At 41.5% G+C, this 18,902-nt stretch overlaps 4 protein-coding genes across 4 annotated transcripts; all 4 read right to left on the bottom strand.

The window, feature by feature from the left end:
- Positions 1-16: 16 nt before the first annotated feature.
- LOC103313985 (polycystin-2-like) lies at positions 17-1,708 on the bottom strand. Its single transcript, XM_015982551.2, is given in 2 exon segments — positions 17-1,549; positions 1,634-1,708. Coding segments are annotated over 2 exon segments (1,608 nt in total).
- A 122-nt stretch (positions 1,709-1,830) lies between these two features.
- Positions 1,831-3,919, bottom strand: LOC103313986 (sialin-like). Its single transcript, XM_064357481.1, has 5 exons — positions 3,806-3,919; positions 3,578-3,759; positions 2,990-3,527; positions 2,242-2,783; positions 1,831-2,016 (listed from the first exon to the last, which is right to left on the bottom strand). The coding sequence occupies exons 1-5, from the start codon at positions 3,876-3,878 to the stop codon at positions 1,885-1,887; spliced, it is 1,467 nt and encodes a 488-aa protein (XP_064213551.1). The 5' UTR covers positions 3,879-3,919; the 3' UTR covers positions 1,831-1,884.
- A 22-nt stretch (positions 3,920-3,941) lies between these two features.
- LOC107398452 (uncharacterized) lies at positions 3,942-11,600 on the bottom strand. Its single transcript, XM_064357480.1, has 8 exons — positions 11,451-11,600; positions 10,807-11,403; positions 10,141-10,761; positions 9,476-10,096; positions 8,706-9,430; positions 6,369-8,658; positions 5,974-6,319; positions 3,942-5,928 (listed from the first exon to the last, which is right to left on the bottom strand). Exons 1-8 carry the CDS (start codon positions 11,570-11,572, stop codon positions 3,961-3,963), a joined length of 7,290 nt encoding a protein of 2,429 aa, XP_064213550.1. The 5' UTR covers positions 11,573-11,600; the 3' UTR covers positions 3,942-3,960.
- On the bottom strand, positions 11,601-18,767 carry LOC107398453 (uncharacterized). The gene is made up of 11 exons (XM_015982553.2): positions 18,628-18,767; positions 18,309-18,579; positions 17,388-18,263; positions 16,141-17,337; positions 16,001-16,090; positions 15,037-15,950; positions 14,620-14,983; positions 14,366-14,574; positions 13,814-14,318; positions 11,925-11,973; positions 11,601-11,877 (listed from the first exon to the last, which is right to left on the bottom strand). The coding sequence occupies exons 1-11, from the start codon at positions 18,750-18,752 to the stop codon at positions 11,651-11,653; spliced, it is 4,827 nt and encodes a 1,608-aa protein (XP_015838039.2). The 5' UTR covers positions 18,753-18,767; the 3' UTR covers positions 11,601-11,650.
- Positions 18,768-18,902: the final 135 nt, after the last annotated feature.

Genomic DNA, 18,902 nt, shown 5'->3' with positions numbered 1-18,902 from the left:
CATCGTTTTATTATCCTCACTCTACATCTATATTCGAAACAATGGTCAAAATAGTACTCAACACTTCCAAAACATAATCTAAGACATTTTCCTGTTGTTGTAACATTTGTTTCACTTTCTCTTCCCTTCTCCTTTTCCTGTCAGCATCAAACAGCAAAATTAACTGAGTCGCAACTGCCACTTTCTTAATCCTATCATCATGGATTATCCGAATTCGACGTTTAGCTTTAGCTGTGAAAAAAAACTCATTGGGACTTGCGTGACACGTACCAACAACTCGTTCCATCAACTGCAACTTCTCTTTGTCACTCAGAGTGTACTTCTTTAAGTTGTACCAAGCAATACAACGCATAAATTCCAATGTATTTGACGACAAAGTTAGGCAATTTTCATACCGGATTTCGTCCGATTTGGCTGTTACAAATTGCCGATTCCTGGAACGCCCACCAGTGAGACGAACAAAACCAACCTTTAGTAAAGTTTTGTAATAGGCCACTTCTTTCGAAACGAATTTTTTCAATTTGGAAAAGTCTTGGTGACTTGAACTGGCCCGAACGACTTGGTGGTAACACATTATGATCACCGAAATGTAAAGCGAGACGAATAACTGATTTATGATCATGTAAGACGCGAAGAAGACGTTTCCCAACATTGGACTTAATTGTATCAAGTGTTTGACGTTAAACGAATTGATCAATCTCGTCGAGAGACGCATCAAAGAGACAGAACTATCGGCCATATCTTTAAAATCTTCAGATTCAAATCCGAAAATTAGACAACCAAGGAACGTAAAAGCGACAATAAAACCAACAAGTGAAACAAACAGCGATAAAATTGATACAATTGACAAAGCCAGTGTCTTTTCCATGAACTGAAAAACCGTTCCAAAGCGGCACAACTTCCACAGCCTTACTGTTGATACAAAAACGAGCAAAGCTGCGACTAGTGTGAACGTCAGTTCGGCATAAACCAAGTGGAAATAATTGATGAATTGATTCTTTTTGGCTTTTTCCATTTTGGACAAGAACTCTTTGACCATCTGGGCTCTATGGACGAACGAAGCAAAACACCCGTAACTCATGCTGACTATGATCAAGTCCACCACAATCCAAAAGTCCTGGAATACGATCAAACCCTTCCCTTGCCATATCCTTGTCAGAATTTTGACCGTAAAAATAAACACAATGATGACAAAAGCCCCAAAAATGACAATCTGGACAATACTATCCTCATTCCTAAGAAAGAGCAACTGGACAGTGTCCTACTCCAGTTTGCTCCGGAAAAATCCGGTGGTACCCAACTCGGTCACAAGTCGTACCACGTTGAACAAATTCGTATTGACATTATAAGATAAAAACTCCAAGAAAATGGCACTTGTAGCCTCATCTATCCACTTGTTAACCACCATGTAGTTAATGTTGACGTATGTGTTGTACAAAGTACGACCAAGAGGCAATACAAAACCCCCACCATCGTAAATCCCGAATTTTCCAACAACTAGCGTAGTCCCAGCTTTTTCGGCCGAAATATAGTTCCAAATGGGTCTAAACTGTGGCAAGTTGCTGAAACTTTGATTACTTTCTTTGAAGTACCAAAATTCAGACCGGCACGAGTTTGTCTAGAACAATGGTACCATGCATGGTTCCTTGACGACTCGTTTCTGGCGAAGACGGGCAACCCCCAGGAACTTGTTACAAAAGTCGACCATGGTTCCTGGGGCGTCCACCACGTATTTGGTGAACCATTGTTGCAAGTGCAACGTTGGAGCAAGACATGTTGAGGTACTTATAGTACCCTGAAATTGAGGTGATTTTGCAACCAATATCAAGAAATTTTTCATTTGTTTATTAAGATAAAGTTTAAAAAAACATTTAGTTGAAAATTTTATTTTCTTCTAAGTAATGGTCTGTTCCATGGTTGGAGTTTGCTGCTACCAAAAATCACAAACAGCGTATTTGCAACTGTAGCTATTAGTAACGTTATCCAGAACAGTTGTCTATACTGAAGAAGAGTTTTCTGTAAATATAAAAATCAAAAATTTTGCTTTTTTTGTATTTGGGGCGTGGAAATATCAAAGAGGCCAAATGCCATGCTCACCTAAAATGAGTATATGTTATAGAAAAGAGCTAAGATTGATAGAGCTTGTAAGTGCGTAAGTGCCACTGTACGTTTAAAAAAGTTTTCTTTGAATAAATATCTTTGGCACTTGGCTTCTTTGATATTTGAACAACTTGGACATACATCAGGAACTACCGTTGATGAAACCTTCTTGAGAAAAATCGCAGAAATGCTTCCAAATCCGTTAGTAAAAGTCGTTAAAACTCCGGCATAGTTGGGTGCTAAATCCATTGGTAATAAATACAGACCCATGAAGCAAGACGCCATAAAAATCATTCCACATACAAACATAGTTATCGCACCAACAATATTGCATTTGGCGTATGAACCAGTTAGAATGTAAATTGGAGGTCCCATCATGCCAAGACTAGTGCAACATTTCCGCATTGTTGAGATATTTATGTAATCGTTTCGGGTGATCCAGTCAGAGAGGAAGCCCAAGCAAACTAAGGTCACCATCATTACAACATATGGAAGTGAGGAAATCTCGTTAGCTTTGTAATCACTGTACTCAAAAATGTCTTTTAAGTAATCTGGAATATTCAAACCAACGAAACTCCACAGCCAACGATTGGCTATATGCGCAAGTACCATAATCCAGACTTGGGGGGAAGTGAGGATTGCGACGTAGGGAATGCTCTTGCGTCTGTGGTCAACAGTGTCGCCTAAAAATTGAATTATCAACTTTCATCTTAGTAGTTATAACTAAAGTATCCAGTGACTTGAAATTATGTTGGCAAGTGGTCTGTCTTAGAACCACCAAGAGAGGAAATAAATTCATTTGAGCGTAGAACCCCTGACAACGCCACAAACTCAAACAATCTCAGAAGAGTCAAACTGAACCTTGACTTTTTTATTTAACACTACTTACGCATCTCCAAATCCAAGTACTCCTTCTCCTCTGGCGTAATTCTCGGATCTTTGTGTGGGTCTGAGAACACATACACCTCCCAAATCAAGGTTAAAAAAAGCCCAGTGCCCCCAAAAACATAAAACGGCGTTGTCCACTCTCCGGACGATTTCACAATAAGTTTTGTGCCAATTTTGTTTACAGTAATCCCCAAAACTAATCCTGCCATTGCTATGGACATCATAAAAGCTCGCTCGCGCAAGGGAGCCCAATGGGCTATCATATTCGATGTCGCGGGAAAGAAAACACCCTGAACAGCACCCAAAACTAAAGCCACAACTCGCATTACATTGTGATTGCCTTTGGTCGCTTTCAGCAGCGAAGGAATTACAAAATTGATAAGAGCGCATGTTGCTGTCATAAAGGAAAGTAAGTGTTTGGGACTGCGAGTGTCTGAGTAAATTCCTCCCGGAACATGGGAAATAATGTAGGTGATGAAAAATAGGGATTGGATGTTGTCGCTCGTTGCTTTTTCTATTTGGAAAATTTTTGTAAAGTTCTGCAAAATTGATAGATTTGTAGAGGAATAAAAACGTTGACATTTGTTACTTTTTTCTCATCACGGATTTGGTGCAGCTCTGTACATTGATGTGTGTTTGTAGTGTTTTTGATTTTTTGTTTTACATCTGCAAAGAAGTTAATGGTTTCGCCGGTAATCGCACGACTGGCGAAGAGGTTTGCTGTCATAAGCATTATTATAAAAATCACCATATACCGTTGACGGATACATGCTGCAAATTTTTCAAAGTGTAACAACTAAAACACGATTTTACTCACAAGTTCGGGTTATTGATTCACTAGAAGAACTTGGAGTTGTGTTTGAAGGTTGAGAATCTTCACGTGAATCCATGTCTTGTCATTTAAAAAAAATGAGTCAACTTGATATTAAATATTAAAACACCAAAAATGCATTCAACATTATTTTATTATCCTCACTCTACATCTATATTCGAAACAATGGTCAAAATAGTACTCAACACTTCCAAAACATAATCTAAGACATTCTCCTGTTGTTGTAACATCTGTTTCACTTTCTCTTCCCTTCTCCTTTTCCTGTCAGCATCAAACAGCAAAATTAACTGAGTCGCAGCTGCCACTCTCTTAATCCTATCATCATGAATTATCCGAATTCGACGTTTAGCTTTAGCTGTGAAAAAAAACTCATTCGGACTTGCGTGACACGTACCAACAACTCGTTCCATCAACTGCAACTTCTCTTTGTCACTCAGAGTGTACTTCTTTAAGTTGTACCAAGCAATACAACGCATAAATTCCAATGTATTTGACGATAAAGTTAGGCAATTTTCATACCGAATTTCGTCCGATTTGGCTGTTACAAATTGCCGATTCCTAGAACGCCCACCAGTGAGACGAACAAAACCAACCTTTAGTAAAGTTTTGTAATAGGCCACTTCTTTCGAAACGAATTTTTTCAATTTGGAAAAGTCTTGGTGACTTGAACTGGCCCGAACGACTTGGTGGTAACACATTATGATCACCGAAATGTAAAGCGAGACGAATAACTGATTTATGATCATGTAAGACGCGAAGAAGACGTTTCCCAACATTGGACTTAATTGTATCAAGTGTTTGACGTTAAACGAATTGATCAATCTCGTCGAGAGACGCATCAAAGAGACAGAACTATCGGCCATATCTTTAAAATCTTCAGATTCAAATCCGAAAATAAGACAACCAAGGAAAGTAAAAGCGACGATAAAACCAACATGTGAAACAAACAGCGATAAAATTGATACAATTGACAAAGCCAGTGTCTTTTCCATGATCTGAAAAACCGTTCCAAAACGGCACAACTTCCACAGCCTTACTGTTGATACAAAAACGAGCAAAGCTGCGACTAGTGTGAACGTCAGTTCGGCATAAACCAAGTGGAAATAATTGATGAATTGATTCTTTTTGGCTTTTTCCATTTTGGACAAGAACTCTTTGACCATCTGGGCCCTATGGACAAACGAAGCAAAACACCCGTAACTCATGCTGACTATGATCAAGTCCACCACAATCCAAAAGTCCTGAAATACAATCAAACCTTTTCCTTGCCATATCCTTGTTAGAATTTTGACCGTAAAAATAAACACAATGATGACAAAAGCCCCAAAAATGACAATCTGGACAATACTATCCTCATCCCTAAGAAAGAGCAACTGCACAGTGTCCAACTCCAGTTTGCTCCGGAAAAATCCGGTGGTACCCAATTCGGTCACAAGTCGTACCACGTTGAACAAATTCGTATTGACATTATAAGATAAAAACTCCAAGAAAATGGCACTTGTAGCCTCATCTATCCATTTGTTAACTACCATGTAGTTAATGTTGACGTATGTGTTGTACAAAGTACGACCAAGAGGCGATACAAAACCCCCACCATCGTAAATCCCGAATTTTCCAACAACTACCGTAGTCCCAGCTCTTTCGGCCGAAGTATAGTTCCAAATAGGTCTAAACTGAGACAAGTTGCTGAAACTTTGATGACTCTCTTTGGAGTACCAAAATTCAGACCGGCACGAGTTTGTCTGAAACAATGGTACCATGCATGGTTCCTTGACGATTCGTTTCTGGCGAATACGGGCAACGCCCAGGAACTTGTTACAAAAGTCGACCATGGTTCCCGGGGCGTCCACCACGTATTTGGTGTACCATTGTTGCAAATGCAACGTTGGAGTAAAAGTTATGTTGAGGTACTTGTAGTACTCCGAAATTGAAGTGATGTTGGCGTAGCCGGTCATCAAACTGCGCATTTCCTGGTGATTGAGGATAGTTTGAGGGTTCTTGTTGGCATAAATCGCCAAGTAAAGAAGAGTAATGTAACAGGAAAACATGATCGTGTCTTCAATTAAGGCCAAAATTTTGAACCGGGTAAAAACTCGGTGTTTGCGCAGCTGGAAACATAGAGTAGGGCTTTTGGCCAATTTTTGACGACTTACCGTAATATCGAAAATGTTCAACGGTTGGTACAAATGGCCAAAGTATGCACGCAAAACGTTTTCCCCAAATTTCCGAAACAGAAACCTTCTCTGCCTTTCAATTTCACGAACAAGTTTGGGCAAATGTTTAGTCCAGACGAATTCTTGACCAGTTTTTGTCCAAAACACTTCACACAAGTTCTCCAAAACCAAGAAATAAACCAAAAACGCTAGTACAACAGACGTCAACCAAAACCAACTCATTACGAGTGGTTGCCAAAAGCCATAAATCACCAAAACTGTGACACTTATGACGATGTTAGCCGCCAAGACCACCAAACAGACGACTTTTGCCCGTTTCTGGTGCCTAGAAAAAAAAATTTGGACTTGAAGTCAAGTCGAAATTTTTGGCAAACCTGTAAAACCCTACCCAAATCATATGAGCCACAAATGTGACTCCGGCACTCCCGAAACCAATGGCGAACGGTTCCCAGTGGAAACCATACTGGCAGTACCATGCAAAACCATCGCTCAGCTCCAGCTGTGGTACTCCATACATGGCGAAAGCCGCCAAAAATATCATCAAAAAAATAGACAACAGTAAAGTCAATTTGGTAAAAACGCCAAAATTGGTTTGGTAAGACCGGCGCGGTAAAAATTGCACCATTGAGAATTTTCTCGGAATTTTTTCCTCCGATGGTGGCATTTTCATGTAGGTGTTGCCTTTGGGGGGCAAATCGAACCATTGGTTGAAGTGAAAATACCATTTGTGACTGTTTTGTACGTCGTAAACTATCACATAATGGCAATACCAGGCAGGTGATCGGCCTGTATAATCAATCCAAAGGGCGATTTCCAAAATTTGACCCAGAAAGCTTCTGGTGGGTACCAGAAACCAGTCATTGTTACCCCACTGAAACATCCTTTTTTGTGGATCGGGGTAATTAAGGACGTGGCTTTGGCTCGTGTTATGTTGGCCGAATATTTTGATACAAACATTGGAGGAAGTACCAGACGATGGTTTCCGCCCAGTTTGAACCATAACCAAGTATGGGTACCGCGCATATGAAGATATATCGCCCGGAACGTAAATATTTATCGTTTTGACGCGTTCTTTCACCACAAGGATCAACGAAACCGAATAGAGAGCAACAACTGTGGCCATACAAATAAAAATGATCGGTGACCGTATTAGTACCATTTCAAAGTCGGGTTCTGTTATATTTTTCTCAATTTTGATCGGATTGTTGTACACAATCCCCGAAAGAATCGACAAGTGGTTGCACAAACACTCGATTTGTGTACCACTCGAGTTGGCACCACCTCGACAAGAAAAAACCCAAATTTTTCGAGTGACATTCCACTGGTAACACGACATGGTATAAACACTCAAATGGTAATCCCCCGAAACACTCGAAAGGTACCACCAAGCGTCATACCCACTCACTTTCTCCTGGTACACAACTTGCCCATCTTTGACCAAATGACCCTCGCTTTGAACCCTACCCAAGTCAGGTTTTTCAAATTCGGTCAAAAGTACCCGAAAATTACTGGCGGTTTGCAAAAACTGAACAAAAAAACTCTCCCCTGCTTTCACTTCAATCCGCACCACTGTCAAACCACCATTGACGATTTCATGAACCACAATTTCCCCTTTTCGGTTTGGATGAACCTCCAGTACCATTTTGACCGGTTGGGTGAATTGTACCATCTCCTGTCCCATTTTGCTAACCTTGACCAGTACCACGTTCGTGACAACGACCCAACCCACCCACCAGAACGGGTTCCTCTTCCATGAACACACCATCACATCGACTAGATCCTTGACCGTTTCCAAATCTTGTGAAACCCAGAAAGTCGCACCGGAAATTTTGATTTCGCGACCTACGAGGTCATGGCCTTGGGAACGTGTGACCTGGGCACTGACATTGACCGTCGAGGTCGCAATCGTGTCCTTGATGGAGGTCAAGGCCAACATTTGAAGCGTCGTTTTGCAGATATCGACGTAATTGTGAGCGGCTTCTTCGTATTTTTTAACCTTGGAAGCCGCAAGGTCATCCGCGTCATAATCCTGGTACTGTTCCGTAATCACCGGAAGTGTAACCACCGGATAGGGCGTAGTGACGTTAAAATCGAGCCTTTTCTGCTCCAGTTGTTTCTCATTTTGTTTGGTGTCAGTCACGCCACAGTTCATAAGAATTTTGGCGTTGGTTTCAATCTCCTTTGCCATTTTTTCCGGGAAGTGCTTGCTCTTCAAGTTGGCGAAATCAATGTCCGCGTTCTTTTTACACGCTTTCGTGGCCATTTCGCCCTGGAACGGGTCACTTTCAGCCTCAGGATTGTAAACAATTCGACTGATGATTGAGTAGATCTGTTGGGCATCTTCCCGTGACTTGACCTCCGTCTCGACGAAAGTTTTCAACAAGTCTTGTTTAATTTCTTGGTTTTTGTCGCTTGGATTTGCTTCAACTTCTTCAATAATCCCATTAGCTAGTTGTACCGCCTTTGCTATACTCCTCTCGTGCACCAAATCCTTGACGTTTTGAGTCAAATGTGGGATTTCGGCACAAGCGCTCTCAACATTCACACTTAACTTGAACACATCGCTTGAATCCTCAATATCTCGAATCCTAATAAAGACCTCAACATTGATGGGGAGGAGAAACTCCAAATCCTCGACCCGCCCAGCTTGAGCAAGTGGTACATCTACAAAAAACGAGATTAATTTTTGGAAATCCCCCAAAGTGAAGTACTTTTGTCTTGTTTCACTGTATAAACTTCAAACGAAGCTGCGTTTCCTTTGAATTGGCACCCGACTTTGAATTTCGTCTTGACGGCAGTACCAGAACTTGGAGTGACTTGACACGACTGTATTTTAATCCCAGTTGGGGATTTTCGGGATATTGTAACAATTTGCTCAACGCTGTGATCCCAGGAGGAACTATCCGTCATTTTGACACTAAGGGTAAATTTGTACACGTGGTTCCCAAGGGCGTATTTCGCTGGAACTGTTATGGTACTCTCGCTATACGTTTTTTTGCAAAAATCCGTGTTTGTCCCTTTTTCAAGGGCACATTGCCACTTATATTGCAACTTTCCTGAAGTGTTAGGTTGTCCCTCATCGTCAAGTGATTCGGAACCATCCATCACAAAATCCGAATTTTCGTCGACCGTCCGAGAGGTACCACCTTTGATGATGGGTTTCAATGTTTTTTTTGTTAATTTTATGTAACATATGGTTTCGGGGTGTAAAATATTGCCACGTCTGTCGATTTCTGCCACTAATTTTATCTCGTTTAAGCCTTTGGAAAGGCTTTGTTTATCAGCCACGAATTGGTTGTTGTCTTCTAAATGTTTTTTACCATTGAGGTACCACTTGAACTTTTTGGAAGCAAACTCACAGTCACTCGTAAATTTACCTTCAAGTACTTGTCTGCTAGGTGCCGACAAATCAAATGGTTTATTCTTGTCAGGGCCACTGAAACTTTTGTTTAAATTTTGCCCAACTGGGTGCTGACTTTACCAATATTTCGGATCAATGGTCACTTGATCTTTGCAATCCTTTCTTCTCACTGTCACAACTTGAGTGGTACTTTCCCACGAAAGATCACTACTTGTTTTAATGCTTAGAGTGAATTTATACACATGATCCCCAAGGGCGTATTTTGCTGGTACTGTTATGGTACTTTCGCTGTACGTTTTTTTGCAAAAATCCGTGTTTGTCCCTTTTTCAAGGACACATTGCCACTTGTATTGCAACTTTCCCGAAGTGTTAGGTTGTCCCTCATCGTCAAGTGATTCGGAACCATCTATCACAAAATCAGAATTTTCGTCGACCGTCCGAGAGGTACCACCTTTGATGATGGGTTTTAATGTTTTTTTTCCATATTTTATGTAACATATGGCTTCAGGGTTTAAACTATTGCCAGGTCTGTCGATTTCTGCCACTAATTTTATCTCGTTTAAGCCTTTGGAAAGGCTTTGTTCATCGGCCAGGAACTGGTCGTCGTATTCAGAGTGTTTTTTACCATTGACGTACCACACCAAGTTTTTGGAAGCGATCTCGCAATTAGTTGTAAATTTACCTTCAAGTACTTCACTGCTAGTTGGTAACAAATCAAAAGGTTTGTTCTTGTCAGGCCCACTGAAACTTTGGTTTAATTTTGCCCAACTTTGAGCTAACTTTACCAGTATTTCGGGTCAATGGTCACTATATCCTTACAATCCTTTTTTCGTACTGTCACAACTTGAGTGGTACTTTCCCACGAAAGGTCTTTACTAGTTTTAATGCTTAGAGTGAATTTGTAGACGTAACCGCCAAGTGCGTATTCCGAGGGTACCGTTAGGGTACTCTCACTGTATGTTCTTTTGCAAAAGTCTGTGTTTGTGCCTTTTTCAACCGAACACTCCCACTTGTATTCTAGTCTCGCCCCTATGTTGGGTTGTCCCTCATCATCAAGTGATTCGGAACCATCCATTTCAAAATCCGAATTTTCATCAACCGTTCGTGAGGGACCACCCTTTATGATTGGCTTCAATGGTTTTTTTGTGAATTTTATGTAACATATGGTTTCGGGGCGTAAAATATTGCCATGTCTTTCGACTTCTGCTACTAATTTTACCTCGTTTAATCCCCCAGGAATGCTGTTTATGTCGGCCATAAAATTGCTATCGCCTTCTACCTGCTTTTTTCCGTTGAGGTACCACTTGAACGTTTTGGAATCGAACTCGCAGTCACTTGTGAATTTACCTTCAAGTACTTGTCTGTTGGGTGCAGACAAATCGAATGGTTTGTTTCTGTCAGACCAACTGAAAGTTTTGTTGAATGGAGGCTAACTCAGAATGGTACTTTACCAATATTTTGGATCAATGGTCACTTTATCTTTGCAATCTTGTTTTCTCACTCTTACAACTTCTTCCCATGGAAGTTTGTCACTTGCTCTAGCTTTGGGAGTGAATTTATACTCGTGACCTCCAAGTGCGTACTTCGCTGGTACCGTGGGGGTTTCCCTACGGTACGTTTTTTTGCAAAAACCCGTGTTTGTGTCTTTTAGAACAGAACACTTCCATTTGTATTCCCTTACTCCCTTATCCCCAGAGTACAAACCAATGGCATCAGCCGTTTTAGTACCCTTATCGACAGTCCTAGAGGGACCACTTTCAATAACAACTTCCAGTTTCGGGTTATAGACTTTGAGGTAACAAGTTAATTCAAGCGTTGAAACCTTTCTATCTCTTGTAAGTACCACCTCCAGTTTTATTTTGAGTGCGCTAGTAGTAACTTTTCCAGGATCAAGAGTAAATTTATTCATGTCTTGTTGCTGCATCTCCTCATTGAGGTACCAAACGTACTTTTTTGACTCGTATTTACAGTTACTTGTGAACTCTGCTTTATATACCAAAGGAATGTTTTTCTCTGAAGTTATGGTTGGATTAAAATCATCAGTTGAACTGGAACTTTGGATGAAATTTTGACCAACCGAAGCTAAAAGTTTTACCAAACTGTTGGATCTATATGGAGTTTATCTTTACAATTATCGTATCGTTTTATTCTAGATCTTGCCACAGCATCGGTGGCCCCAAAAATGACCAAAATAACGCAGATTTTTGACATTGACATTTGGTTATCTGCCAGAAATAAAACTTCATTTTGCTTGCTTATACATTTTTATTTTTGATTATGTAACAAAAACAAGCTCTATTCCCCACCCATCGGTTGTGGACTCCCCATCCCGCCTTGACCTGACCCCATCGTTCCTCCCTGGTCTCCTCCTTGGCTTCCTCCCTGACCTCCGCTCATCCCACCTTGACTTCCTCCCATCCCACTTTGGCTTCCTCCCGTTCCGCCTTGGCCACCTTGCATCCCGCCTGGTGGAGATCCTCCCATGCCTCCTTGATCTCCTCCCATCGCCATTCCATGTGCCACTGAAAATAATCATTACCTGGGCAGCACAACTTCTGAAAAATCTTACATTTATGATGGATGTTGATACATATGAAAAGGGCAGCCACCAAAACAACCTAAAAAAAAACAATGAAAAAGATTATTCGTTTCGAAAATAGGTACTTTTTTTGCAATTGCCATTGTAAACCATAAACCGCAACTTAAAACCAACTTTTGTGGAAAAAACTTATATAGGAATCGTTTTGAATAATTTCTTTTATCTATGACTATGAGTTTTAGAATTTTCATGAATGACTCAATGAATAATTTTAATGGTAATCTCATTTTAATCTCTTTTTATTTTGTAAAGTCAGTGAGCCTGAACGAACTCAAGCAACGATTAGTTTTTACGATTGTGTGAAAATTTAAAATACATTTTTTTCAAATAACTAAGTAGAAAACTAACTTAACTTCATAATAACATTCTGTTTAGTTTAAATATTTGATGCGAGTCATAAAACCGTCTCCAACACACGACTAAAATAATTTAACGATGAGCTGAGCTCGCGGGTCCTACGCTTAAATAATTTTCTTAGGTTTGTTTTTCAGTCAGTTCGACTATTTTTGATAAGTCCTAATTTCTATTTCAAAATAAAACACTCAAATTATCATTTTTCTAACATTTTATTCAACCTCAATGTTTGACACTAGTCGTACAATAGTCTCCAACACTTGATTAAAATAATTCAGCTGATCCATTTGATACTTCACTATTTTCTTAAACCTTTCCTCCTTCAACTTCCTCCATTTCTGCTGCGGGTCCAAAATCAGCTCGACTGCTCTTTCAATCCTCTTCATATTTTCATCGGGAATCACTTTAATGCCTTTTGGCGTCTTCTCCGTGAAAAAAATTCCGGTCTGGTCGCTCCTTCGTACACACCTCACCACACGATGCATTAACCCCAACTTCTCCTCTTTGGACAATCGAAATTTTTTGAGGGCCCGAATTCCAATACAACACATTAATTCGAGGGTATTTTCCTGAATAGTGACACAATTCTTGTACCGGTACTCCTCTGGTTTTGGTGTGACCTTGTTCCGTTTTGGGGTGGTACCAGATTTGAGTCTTTGTAACCCAACTTTGAGCCAAGTCTTGTAAAAGCTGACTTCTTTAAAGATGAAACTCGTTAAAGTCGTAAGTTCGGAATCACTTGCTACTATCACTTGAGCCTTGTAGTAACAGTCGATCAAAACAGCCACATACATGGTGGAGAACAAGAGATTGCAGAACATGTAAGCAATGTAATAGACGCGACTGATCAAAGGATTTGTTACAATAAGAACGTCAAAATCAAAATCACCTTGGACCCCTAAACTTAGAATGAGGAGAGTCATAGCCACGTCCATCACATCTTTGAAATTCTCTGAATATGAACCAAAAATCATAACACCGGTGAACGTGAAAGCTCCAATGCAAACTCGATGGTTGATCATTAAAATGAAAAGCGTGGGGAAACCTATAATGATCGTTTTTTCCACAATTTTGAAAAACGTTCCCACCCGTAACATCTTCCAAAGCCGGATTGTTGAAATGAAAATTAAAAACGCCGCAATGTACGTGAACGACTTGTCTTCGAAAAGCAAACCGTAAAAGTTGATGAACTCGTTCTTTTTGGCCTTCTCCACTTTGAGGAGGAACTTGTTGACCAAATCCATTCTACCAATGAACAAGAGGAAACAAACGTACGTTACCCCCACTATAACCACGTCAATCAAAGTCCACAAATCGCGAAAGAAAAACAATTTCCTCGTAAAGGCACGTGTGACAAGCTTGATGGTGAAAAAGACAACAATCACGAAAAAACTCCCTAAAATCACCAATTCGGCAACCGCGTCCTCATTTTGGACAAACAAGTACTGAGCTGTGCTCAAATCTAGAAAATTCCTAGTGTACCCCGTGGCACTTCTCTCACTTACCACCCTCACAGCGTTAAACAAGTTACTGTTGACGTTGTAAGTCAAAAACTCAATCATTATCACACTTGTGGCTCGATCGATCCAGACGTTTTTGACCACGTAAAAGAAATTCGCGTAGGAATTGTAGGAAGTACGACCAAAGGGGGCAATGAACCCGCCCCCCCAGTACCACCCGAACTGCCCCCAAACCAGCGAAAGCCCCCCTTTATACGCTTTGGTGTAGTTCCAAATTGGGGCCATTCGGTCGAACTCGTTATAGTTCGGTATGAAAGTACTAGTGTTTGACCACATGTGCATATACTCGTCGTGACAAGTCTCATTCTTCACGAAATCGTACAATTGGCGACATGGCTGCATCTCCGTACGTTTCTGTCTCAAGCGGGCCACCCCCAGGAACTTGTTGTTAAAATCAGCCATGATTCCCGGTTCCTTGACCACGTACTTGTGGTACCAGTGTTGCGAATGCATGGTTGGGATCAGCGTTTCGTTCAAATAGTCGTAAAATCTGAAACGTGGGGTCAGTTTTTGGCCGTGGGGTTTGGAGGTCACCACTCGTCGATTGAGGAGATTTCGGAGAAACCACCAGTACGGGTGTGTACTCCTTTGAGGAGGTCGGCCATTTCCAGGTGATTGTACACAGTGAGGGGGTTTTTATTTGCGAAAATCACAAGGTAGAGGATTGCCACGTAGCAAATAAACATCATGGTGTCCTCAATCAGGGTCAGGAGTTGCAAGCGGGACAAAAACTGGGCCTTACGGACCTGGAATTGACCGGTTAGGTGTGGAGGGGGTCAAGGCGGAGTCACCTTGATTTGCTCCTCCTCCATGGGTGTGTACAAATGACCAAAGTACGGTCGTAGGAGGTGTTCACCGAAGGTTTTGAACAAAAATCTTCGCTGGACTTCGATTTGGCCCAAATTTCGTTTGAACGTTTCGACCAAATTCGGGTCATCTTCAGCTATGTGCCGACGCGACTTTAAAACTATGTAAACTTCGAACAAGTTCTCCCAAAGAAGGAAATAGAGCACGATGGCTAGTAGGACTGAAGTTAGCCAAAACCAACCCATGATCAGTGGTTTCCAAAAACCGAAAACCACCAAAAGTGACACACTTGTGACCACGTTCACAGTTAAAACCACCAAACTAACGGTTTTCGGTCGTGTTTTGTTTCTGGAAATTGACAGTTGCAATTATTGGTGTTCGAAACTAAGTTTTTGGCAAACCTGTACAACCATAACCACGTTAAATGAGCAATAAAGGTAATACCCGAGCTTCCAAAACCGATCAAAACTATTGACCACTGAAAACCATACTCGCAAAACCACCCAAAACCATCGGCTAGCACAAGCCGTGGCAGTCCATACATGATCAAGGTGGCCATACATATCATTAAAACAACCGATAGGAGGAAATTTGTTTTGAGGAAGAGGTCCAAGTCGGCTTGGTACAACCTCCGAGGCCAAAACCTCAACTTTCGCCCCCAACCACGTTCCCTACCAGGCGTTCCAACGCCAACTTTGTTATACGTTTGGTGTTTCGGCGGAACGTCAAACCATTTATTAAACTTAAAGTACCATTTCTGGCCGGTTTGTATGTCATAAATGGTTACGTTGGTACAGTACCATCTTGGGGTCCGTCCCGTGTAGTCGGACCATAAAGCCACTTCGGTTAACTCACCCAAAGGACTAATGTTCGGTACCAAGAACCAATCGTTGTTCCCCCACTGGAATATGCGTTTTTGGGGGTCAGGGTAGTTCAAAAGGTGGCTCTTGGTACTGGTTTTCTGGCCAAAAATTTTGATACAGATATTGGAGGAAGTACCAGAGGATGGTTTACGGCCCGTTTTGATACAAACCAAGTAGACATAACGCGAATACGTGGAAATATCAGGGGGCAAATAAACTGGCATTTTTTTCACTCTTCTGATGCCCAACATAAGCACCAAAGAAAATAAATAGAGGAGTAAAATTGTCACAAGTGTGATAAAAATGACCGGGGACGAGAGTAAAATCATTTTGAATTCTGGCTTGGTTTTAACTTCGTCGATTCGAATTGTATTGTTGTGAACAACTCCCGCCAAAATTGACAAATGATTACATAAACAAGTGATCTTCTTTATGGTCGACTCTGCCGTACTCTGAAACAGTTCAAGAGTGCAAAAACGGTTCAAAAGTTACTAAATGTTACTTTGCAAGCAAACGACCATTTTCTCTTCGAGTAGTTCCAAGAAAAACACGACGCACTGTAAACACTAACATCAAAACTGATCACACCAGCCTGGAAGTAGCTAGGTCTAAACTTTTAGCTATCGGTACCAACAAACGTACCTTTTGCGGTACCACTGAAATATAACACCAGGCATCGTACTTTCGGTCATAGTCATAGTACAGTTGTTTGGTTCCGGTGATTTTGACACCTTTCGAATGGATTTCCCCTTCTTCCGGTTTCTCAAAAACCGTGATGAGAACCCGAAGGGTGATCCTCGTCCGCAATTCGACAAAAAACGCCTCTCTAGCCTTAACATCAACTCTGACAACTACAAGGTTTTCTTTTTTTATGACCGGAAGTACGACCAAATCCTGTTCTTTACGTAGGTCTAGTACCACTTTATTGGGTTCCTCAAATTTCCTCAAAATCTCGTCGTTTGTGACCACACGTAGTAGATAGACGTTCGTAACAATCAGCCATTTGGTCCACCAGAAGGGGTCGTACCGCCAACAACACACCCTCACATCCACCGCCTCCTCCACCTTGCCAACGTCACGTGAGGGCTGGAAACTGCCCCCCAACAAGTCAATCTTGCTCTTTGCCAACTCCTTCCCAACTAATCGAGTGATCTGAGCTGATGAATCCTCAGCCGAGACCACAACTGTCTTTTCCCCCTCGACCACAGTCAGTGCCAACATTGCCAAGTTAGTTTTACAAATAACGACAAAATTCGACGACGTTATGTCGTATTTTTTCGTCTTGTCCCAGACACTTTCATCGGTTTCGTAATCGGGGTAGTTCTCTTCGATGACGGGGAGTGGGAGGGGAGGATAGGGCGTGGTGGGGATGGCGAAAGGGAGTGGTTCCGGCACCATGATTGGTGGATTCGGTTTCGCATCCGTCTCCACGCATTCAAGGAGAGTCTTAGTGGCTTGAAGCGTGTCACGTGTTAGTGCTTTAGGGGCGGAGCCTTTTGCCATCTCTTTGTAATCGACCAGAGCCGATTCCTTGCATATTTCCGAGGCGATTTCACCGCGGTATGGATCTGATTCGGATTTGGGATCGTGAACGAGTCGAGCGACCAGTTGGGCGATTTGGCGCGCCTTGGCTTGGGATTTGATCCGAATGTCTTGGAAGTTTTTCAAAAGGGACATTTTGATCTCTTTTGTGGTGTTAGAAGGGTCTTGGGCATCAAGGGCTTCGATCAAACCATTGGTGATTTGGACGGCAAGGTCCGTATCCCCCCTTTTGATTAAGGAGGGGATGGAGGCGTTCAAACGGGAGATTTCGGCCTCGGAAGTGTCACCAGTACTTACCTTCATTGCCGTTAAAACACTTAACTTTCAGTAATTGTATTAGGTAGTACCTGAACATTAAGCTTATATTCGTCGGAAAAATCCTCAGCATCTGTAATCCTCACGTAGACGTCGGTACCAACCGGAAGAACAAACTCCAACCCTTCCAACTTGTAGTTCCTGTTCAGTACCACCACCTTCCCCTTTTTCTTCGTCAAAATCTCAAAGCTGTACCCTTCACCTGTATATTTACACTCGACCTTAAACGTCGTATTTATTGCAACTCCTTGGGGCGGTTTCGCCTCACAAGAGTCAATTTTTAACGGTACTTCGACGTTTAAAGTTTCCGTAGCACTGCCACCGCCTTTCAAATCCACCCGAATTTTGACGAGTCCGGGTTTAAAAACATCTTCTTTGACGATAAATTTATCAGAATTTCGCCCGTATTGTGTGTTTTGATAGTCAAAATTGCCATCAACCGTCCAAGTGTAGTCCTTTTCGTCCACGCCTTCACAGTTCTTACGACATATCACTCGAAGGAAGGTAAGTCTTTGCGCAACAGTTAAGGGAGCAGCTGGAGGACAGTTCTTCTCACAGACTATCTCCAGTTCTGCGACTTTGGCCAAAACTGTGACAGTTTGGGTGGTACTGACCCAAGTGTTGGAATCGTCACTTTTAACACTGAGGGTGAAAAGGTACTTTTGGTTGGTACTTGGTGGTACAACAAGAGTAGAACTGTGGTACTCATTTGCACAGAAAGTTTTCTCTTGGCCGTCCAGGACCTGGCATTGCCATTTGTATGACAATTTTGGGGGAGTTCCAGTAGGAACGTCTCTATCTATGGATTTTGAACCATCCATTATAAAACTATGTGTGGCTTCAACGGTACGTTCGGTGCCCCCTTTGATGATTGGTAAAGGGTCAAGTGCGTCGATACTCAGCAAACACTTCAAATAATTTTTGTAATAAGAATTTCCATTTTTTTAACTTACACTAGCCTCTAATTCTTTTTTTGACTCCTTCCTAGTCAATGTAACTGTGACCATGACCCCGTAAACTTCAGTTTTAAGGGCAAAAGGGTGAAGGATGTAGGTATTAGTGTTGGTTTCAGTGTTAATAACATCGTTTCCGTTCTCGTCCCTCACAAGCCAGTGATATTTAATTCCGTCGAAATCGCATTCGGTTTCATAATGTGCTATTATTTGGTTGCTTTTCATTCTTAATAAGTGGATAGTTCCGTCCTCATCATTTTTACCAACAGTACTAGAATTTTTTTTTTAGTATAACATTCTTGGTTGGGTAGATTTTTACCAATCTTGAAGGGCAACTGTGTCTTTGCAATCGCTTTGTTGCCTCCGAAATCTTATCACGCTTTTCGGAAAGGACAATTCGACGAAAATTGAAGAAAATAAAAGAAAACGTCTTAATTGTGACATTGCCACTTTTAAAAATATTTTGCCGCCAATCATTCAAATGTCTAGTGTCTTTATGCTTAGAGGTTGGCAGCGTTATAGTGAAGGCGCGAGTGACAAGTCGGTGTTGTGTCGTGTTTTTGTGATAAAACTGTGATAAAAACCATGCTTTGT

This window comes from Tribolium castaneum, chromosome 6 (assembly GCF_031307605.1).
Source record: "Tribolium castaneum strain GA2 chromosome 6, icTriCast1.1, whole genome shotgun sequence".
NCBI classification, from domain to species: Eukaryota; Metazoa; Arthropoda; class Insecta; order Coleoptera; family Tenebrionidae; genus Tribolium; species Tribolium castaneum.
The sequence above is the reverse complement of the archived record's forward strand: the minus strand, read 5'-3'. Positions and strand labels throughout refer to the sequence as shown.